The 8,236-nt window shown below is 24.8% G+C and overlaps 1 protein-coding gene across 4 annotated transcripts in view; it reads right to left on the bottom strand.

Moving 5' to 3' along the window:
• LOC107457440 (protein SSUH2 homolog) overlaps positions 1-8,135 on the bottom strand; it is a 51,514-nt gene extending 43,379 nt beyond the window's left edge. For 2 of the 4 annotated variants that reach the window (XM_071185525.1, XM_043040244.2), the window contains exons 1-2: positions 7,998-8,135; positions 5,284-5,432 (exon numbers count right to left, since the gene is read on the bottom strand). In XM_071185525.1, the coding sequence (XP_071041626.1) occupies positions 5,284-5,432; positions 7,998-8,014 (166 nt within the window). In that variant the 5' untranslated portion in view covers positions 8,015-8,135. Of the gene's footprint in view, positions 1-5,283; positions 5,433-7,755; positions 7,898-7,997 lie in introns of those variants that run through there. The other 2 variants (XM_071185526.1, XM_043040245.2) reach the window with 1 other exon arrangement.
• Between the last annotated feature and the right edge of the window lie 101 nt (positions 8,136-8,236).

Raw genomic sequence — 8,236 nt, 5'->3', positions numbered from 1 at the left:
AAAAAAAAATATTAAAGCCTGATAGATTTCAGAATTTTAGAAACACCTTCTAGTTATACTATTCAATCAAATAGGTTTCGATGTCTTTCATCCCGCTCTCATTAGTGATTCAGCATATTTCGATATCATTTTTGTTTCGTTCGTACTTAATATTAATTTGTTTGCGACAGTTAATTTGTATACCTCTTTTACTACATTTTCGAGGAGTTTAAAAATATAATATTGAGGATTTTAACTGAAATGAAATTTGCTTTATTTGTATGCCTCTTTTATTACGCCATCATCACACCCACACGCAACTGTCTACTCTAAATAATGCTAAATAGAATGAGATAGCAAAACAAACGTGTGTAGTTATTTAAATTCTTATTCAAAAGTATTAGTTAATTTTTATTTTTATTTTGAACTGACAATTTCTGTCCTTTCTTTTAGATATTTTAAAGTGCTATTTAAAACTCCTGCATTTCACATGAAAGCATTAAATATATCATTTGAACAAATTTTAAAGTAAAATAAAAGGGAATTCAGATCCTTAGAAACAGATATTAAATAGCCTGATGATCGAATGACGGGGCAAAAAAAAACTTTTTTACCTTTGAAACTAAAAAATTTCTTATTTATAAATAATTTATTAATACTCAAATTGCTTGAAAGATGATATGTTCCCTACTAATGACAACGAAGTTTTTTGTTTTATCCAGTCATTTATTTGTATTTATTATGTCCGACAATGCAAAAAAGAAAAAAAATGCATTTTGGGCTTCTGAGAGCCCCAGCTCCGCATAAAACTTTAAAAAAAAGAGGGGGTTAAGTAGGATCTGGAGGCTCTTGTCATCTCGGGGCCCCAAGCTACAGCTTATTTAGCTTATACGTAAATCCGGCCTTGTTGCCATCACATTTTTCGAAAGATCTTAAAAGTATCGAAAATGCGATACGTCATTTCTGACCATAATACACGCAATTGTAGTTAGATATTTAATTTAAAAAAATTACTCGCCCACAAGTTTTTAAAATTCGATTCCCTAAAACAAGGGGTTATTAGATATGATTATAAATTGACTACCAATATTTACTTTTTGTAAATAAAAGGGGCAAAACTTCCAAGAAGTGTAATGTCTACATCGTCAGTGAACTCGAAATTTCACATCTCTTGATAATTTGGGGTAAATTATCTTCCAATTAAAAAAAGTTCTATTATCAGGCGTTGTTCTTAATCTGATTTTGGCTACAAAATCGTCGCTATTTCTATTATGCACTAAACCGTTGATAAAAAAAAAAAAATTTATAAAATATACGAAATCGTAAGCTTCATGTATGATAACTAATAAAATAAAAAATAAATGAGATTGTTACGTAATTAGTATTTTCAACATTTATTTAAATCCTACATTTTTAAAATCGTTTAATTCGCAAGTCTATTAAAAAAAGAAAAGAAAAAATTTTCAAAAAAGAAAAATATAATTTTTAAAAATAATAATAATAACCTTTATAAATGAAAAATTAAAGAGTGAATAATATTCCAGGTGGAAGCCAGAAATACTTTCCAAAAGGGAGGAAAACTCCTTGAGGGGAAACACAACACCACTTGAAATCAGTAATTAGTCGACTGGTCCAAGACCATTAAATCCCTCGTTGGACCACTATTAAACAATAATCACTAGTCCGTGGGATCACCAAGCAGGAAAATGATTTTAAGTGATGTATAAACATGCTTAACATTAAATTTCAAGTTGACCAGTGATATTGTTTGTTGACCATTACATACTGATGCATAATGGTCCGAAAGACCAGTAACGTTTTTTTCATAATTTTTAGCACTGCAGAATGAGAGATGCTGTCAGCACCAGTGATAAGATGTTACATTAAATTACTAAATATGGGTTGATACCAAATATTTGAATATCATTCTATACATAATATTATACATTATAGGTAATGCAAAGTACAGTAGGAAATCGATTATCCGGAACGATCGGGACCATCGCTATTCCGGATAACTGATTTTTCCGGTTTTCTGAATCGCTACAAAAAGTCGTTTTTTTTACTGTTAAACCCAACTAAAAAAAATATATTTGGAAATAATCTTGAAAAAAACGAAGTAATACACTAATAATAATTTCCAAAATGATGCTAGGGTAAACATCTTTCAAAAAAGAAAGAAAAATCCTAAANGCACTGCAGAATGAGAGATGCTGTCAGCACCAGTGATAAGATGTTACATTAAATTACTAAATATGGGTTGATACCAAATATTTGAATATTATTTTATACATAATATTATACATTATAGGCAATGCAAAGTATTTTAAATAAAAATGTAAATAGAATCTGAGGAGACTAATATGAGACAAATATTTAATTAAACTACTATAATTTTTAATTATTTGGACAAAAATAAAAAATTCTGTAATGTAAAAAAAAAAATAATTATAATAATCTTGTAGCCCTAACTAGCAAATAAGAAAATTATTAGGATTACATAAGTTTGAAAATGAAATTTATTTTCCCTAAAAAATTAAGATGATTCAATATTTTTTTTTTCATTTTAAATTTGTAAGTAATGTAATAGTATAACTTAAAATAAATATTGCTAATAAATAAATATATATAGCTTAAAATTTTTCGTACAAAATATGAAGAAGAAAAAAACTCATTTTATTGTCAGTTTTTACAATATGTTCACATTAACTCTAATCATGAATGCCTACCAAGAGAGCAAGAGGGAGCATTTGTACATCCTTGAAATCCAATAAATTAAATATTATATTTTGCTTTGTAGTAACATAAAATTATTTTTATAAAACAGCTAAATTTCAATTTTGTTTTTAAAAAATAAGCAATGCGATTTTAGGATCATTTTTAGTTAGCAATCTAATTTATTTAGGTGTTTTACTTTGGATCTTCATTTGTATTCCAATAACACTCAAATGATATTCATTATTGGTATAAAATGTACTTTCATTCATAAATAAAGGGCATGTTTACATTTTGAAATTTATCGCTACAATATATAATTCATTATTACTTATTTTTTTAATTAGAATTTTGGAGAAAAAAAAGTTAGAACTTACTATTTTTATATCATGTTTAATTTAAAGAATTAAAGTAAAGTATAAATTTGGTTAATTTTTTTTTTAATTTAGACATTATTAAAAATACATCTTTTTTCATAAAAATTTTCGGTTTTAGATTAAAGTAACTAAATTGAAACTAATGTGATCATTTGTTACAGCTTTTGCAAAGTGCATAAAAAATATCTTTCAGAAATGCAGGGGGGNGGGGGGGGGGAAATATTGACATGATGTATGAAATATTTTAATAAATATATTCTCTACTTCATTGATTTTTTTAATTAGAATTTTTTCAAACAAAAATTTTTTTAAAAATTAAGGAACACTAGAACTTGTTGTTTCTATATAATAATTAAATTAAAGAATTCAAATAAAGCACAATTTTAATTATTTTTTGTTTTAAAATTTCAAGATATTAAAAGTATATCTTTTTTGTAAAAAATTGTTGGTAACTAAAAAAAAAATTTTAAAAAAACTTACTTAATAGCTTACTTACATACACAGGGTTGCCATTCAAGTCTGGAACAAAAAGAATTCCCTGTGTTTTCCCTGTACACATTATACACAATATATTAGGAGGAAACGCAATTACTGTGCTCTTGTGTGAGTTATATTGGCCTAAGTATACTATTTTTAATTGCTGGGAAAACTTAAAGAAAAAAAAAGGAACAGCTGAACATGCTTAAATAATGCCATAGTAAATGAAATAGTTCAGTATAGCTGAAATATCCCATAGTAATCACTAGAGCCCGGATTTTGATGACCTAAAAAAACTCAATTAATGCCCTTAAAAAGTGCACAAAATGCCCTTAAAAGTGCAAAAAATGCCCTTAAAATGCGAAAATTGCGCTAAAAATGCCTTATGACATGACTTAAATAGAAGTAAAAATATTGAACTAAAACAATGTTTTACTCTTTAAAATTATTATGAGTCGTTTCAAAAAATATAAAGCAATGCAATACTTGTTCTACGTTCATTAAAGTTTGAAAAATATGTTTTATATCCTAAAAAAAAAAAAAAAAGGAAAATATATTGACTCCAAAACATTTTCATTTTGTATAGAAACTTAAATGAATATAACAACTTCCATCTCATAATATTACTAAATATCAGAATTACAGTGGATTATTAATTTTTTTTTTAATATTTTGAAATGTAAACGAGCGTCTCTTGTCTGAAAGCAAATTTTTATACCAGGAGAAGCTTCTTTCAACGTCTACTGATGTTATTGGTGCGTACTTGAAAAGGACGGTCACACTTACTGACAATTCTTCTTCAATTTGAAAAGATGTTGCTTCACCTGTTAATATCCTAGAGATTTTCTTCATTGTTTGGAAGCCAGTGTAATAATAAAAAATTATAAAAAATAATAAAAATTAGAAAAAATTAACAAAAAATTTAAAAAATGCTTTAAAATGCAAAATACGCCCCAAAATTTAAAGAAAATGCCCTATAAATCTCAAAAAATGCTCTCAAGGACAAAAAATGTCCAAAAATGCAAATGTTATCAAAATCCGGGCCTTAGTAATCACCATTTGAGTTATCACCATTTTTTAAAAGACTAAAATAAGAAACAAAATTCCCTTTATTTCCCAGTTTGTAATGAAAAACTCAAAATTACCTGCATTCTCCCTGTTATTTTATGTGATTTTTTAATTCTCTATATTTCCCAGGTTTTCATTGTGGAGAGGCAGCCCTGATACATAAAAAAGTAACTTAATTGCAACCATATAAATCATTTGTTAAAGCTTTTGAAAAGTGCATAATAAAAATATGTTTTTAAAAATCAAAAAAAAAAAGAAGAAAAAAGTAGTACGAAGACATGATATATAAAATATTTTAAGGAATACATTCTTTATTTACACTCCGTTAATAATATATTTACTTTTTGTTTAGTTTTTTTAATTAGAATTTTAAAAAAAAAATTAAGAAACTTATGGAATACTAAATCTCATTTTTTCTATATAATAATTAATTTAAAGAATTCAAATAAAGAATGGTTTTCATTATTTTTTGTTTTAAAATTTAAAACTATTAAAAGTATACCTTTTTTGCCAACGTTATTGTTATAAAATTGTTGGTGATGATATAAAGACATGATATATAAACTATTTTAATGAATGCATCCTGTATTTACATTCCCTTAAAAAAAACTTCTGCAAATGCCCAGATAGAAAAAATGTAGATCTAAAGAAAAAAAACATATCTTACCATTAACATTTGGAATATGACTGTTTAATTTGGATAAGAAAACTGCACTTTGTAGGTCTCTATTATATTGAGATTCTTCAGTATCATCACATAAATCTAATGGTGGAGCTGATGGAGCAACAGCACAAGATTCGCCACTTTTATTACGCCTAAAAATATAATAGTTAAAATAAATATTAAGCCAATTTAGAATTACACATTACATAAAATGTAGATTATATTAAATTGATTGTAAAAAAACTCTTGGACAAATTAAAGTTATGAAGGAAAAAAATGAAACTCCATAGATCATGCTTTTACTGAATTGAAAAAAAATATTTCAGTACTTAAATTGTGAATTGGAAGTTGATGTCTCAGAAAATTTTCATTATCTTTCTCTAGATTATTCTATTCTAGAAAAATCTATCTGATTTTTTTTAAACAGTTAAATACAAATTTTCTTAAGTACGGAATCATAGACTATGCATAGAAATGCCATAGATCATGTTTCTACTGAATTGAAAAAAAATATTTGGTACTTAAATTGCGAATTGGATGTTGATGTCTCAGAAAATGTTCATTATTTTTTTCTAGATTATTCTATTCTAAAAAAATTTATCTGATTTTTTAAACAGTTAAATGCAATTTTTCTTAAGTCTAGAATGACACAGAGAAAATTTACATAGTAAATGAAATAAAATTATGTTTAACTTACATACAAAAAAATTTCTTTAATATATATTTTAAATAAATATACTTTTAATTATACATTTCGAAATTAAATACGATTTTTTCCTTTAATTTTTTGTATTTGCTCAATTGAGATGAGCTTTGGAAATATTTAAGCTATAGATTAATTTTAAAAAAATAATAATAATTAAATTTAGAAGAAAATTTCAAATTTAATTATCTTTTGCATAAAAAGTATATGATATTAAATTGATTGTAAAAAACTCTAGGAAAAATTATTGTTGTGATAAAAAAAATTGTAAATGAAATGCCATAGACCATGTTTTTACAGAATTGAAAAAAAAATATTTTGGTACTTAAATTGTGAATTGGATGTTGCTGTCTCAGAAAATTTACATTATCTTTTTCTACATTATTAAAATCTAGAAAAATTTATCTTATTTTTTCAATCAGTTAAATGCGAATTTTCTTAAGTATAGAAGAACACAGAAAAATTTTCTTAGTTAAATGCAATAAAATAATGTGTAACTTAAATACAAAAAAAAATTTGTAATATATATTTTAAATAAATATACACTTTTAATTATTTATTTTGAAATTAAATAAGATTGTTTCTTTTTAATTTTTTGTATTTGATCAACTGAAATGAGATTTGGAAATGTTCAAGCTATAGATTAATCAAAAAAAAAAAATTAAATTTAGAAGAAAATTTGAAATTTAACCCTTTTATACCTAGAATTTTTTATTTATTCATTCCTAAAAAATTTGAAATTTGAGATACATATTTCATTCTGAACAATAGAACAGAAAAGAAATATGAAATATATTTACATTTAAAAAAGAAAACTAAGCAACAAATACTGGTAAAATATAAAATTTCATTATTTCAAACAGAAATGTAGTATAACCATAAATATCATGAACATGTTTAGAAAACAGAAATAAATTTAAGGCCACAACAAATACTATTTTATCATTTTCAGGTCAAGATTTTTACTAAGCATTCTACAAATTTAAAATGTTAAAAATAATCATTTCAACTAAGACTTAAGAATATAAGAAAAATAGAGAGAATAATATTTGGAAAACAAATATGAAAATTTTAATACATAAATTAATTTTTACGAACAGAATATTTACATAAAATAATTTACATAAACCTTAGCTGCAACTCAACTAAATAATAATAATATTATCAAGAATGGCATTATTAGCATATACATAGTTATTGCAATATTTTACTTTAAAGAACATTTAAATTCAAATTAAATACAACTTTTATTCATGAAATAATTTTTGGAACCCAATTTTTTATTTCATTTACAAGTATTGTGAGGATAAAATGTAAGTAAATCACACATTATGTTAATTTTCTTTTAATTCTGATTGTTCTTTTCCAGAACTTAGGAAAAAAAAGGGGAAAAAAACAGACAGAGAGAGAGAAACAATTATAAATACTATGTTCAGAAATTTAATTTACAAGGAAAACTTCAGGGTTTTTTACAAATAAATCAATTTTCGGTAAATTAACACAAATATTAGTAAAACTAACTATATTATTCTCTATTTAAATGAGCTAAACACTTTAAGTTGAAAACAGAATTTATTACTAGAATTTAGTTATTATTTTATTTATTTTTTCGAATACGGTATTCAAAAATAAATTTCTAGCAATATTAAAAATTTATATGAAAACTTCGTAATACTATTAGTAAAAGAAATATTTTTAATTTTTAGAGATGCAACATATTCTTCGAGATTTCGATAATAAGAATTAAATAAATTATTATAAAGAGTAATTACATAAAATTTTTAAAAAGAAAGCCTTGTTAGCAAATCATTGCGTTTTTAATACAGTGAAACCTCTGATCAAGTGAATGAACAAGAAGTTTTGTTCTTATTTTATAAATATTCCCCTCCTGTATTCCCAGAAAAACCTTTGTTTACTTGATTTATCTGATCCATTAGTTATGATTTCCTATTCTATGACAGGTCATTAATATCTGATATGAAGATCGTAACAAATTATAAATTGCATAACTTACCTAAATCTGCCGGCCATGATTATAGTCAGATAATAAAAATATTAATATTATCAATTTATAAATCACATTTCTCAGAGATTAAGTTAAATGTCCCACTTCAGCCGGAACTTCATCACGCAGACGCGCCTATGAACAAAAACAATCTTTATGAAAGTGCGCAAGCGCAAATCAGCTGTCATGTTGTTATTTATCTTTAATCAAAGTGTACGATGAAACTGCGTGAGAAATATTAAATAACC

The sequence above is a fragment of the Parasteatoda tepidariorum genome, chromosome 9, assembly GCF_043381705.1.
Source record: "Parasteatoda tepidariorum isolate YZ-2023 chromosome 9, CAS_Ptep_4.0, whole genome shotgun sequence".
NCBI classification, from domain to species: domain Eukaryota; kingdom Metazoa; phylum Arthropoda; class Arachnida; order Araneae; family Theridiidae; genus Parasteatoda; species Parasteatoda tepidariorum.
The sequence above is the reverse complement of the archived record's forward strand: the minus strand, read 5'-3'. Positions and strand labels throughout refer to the sequence as shown.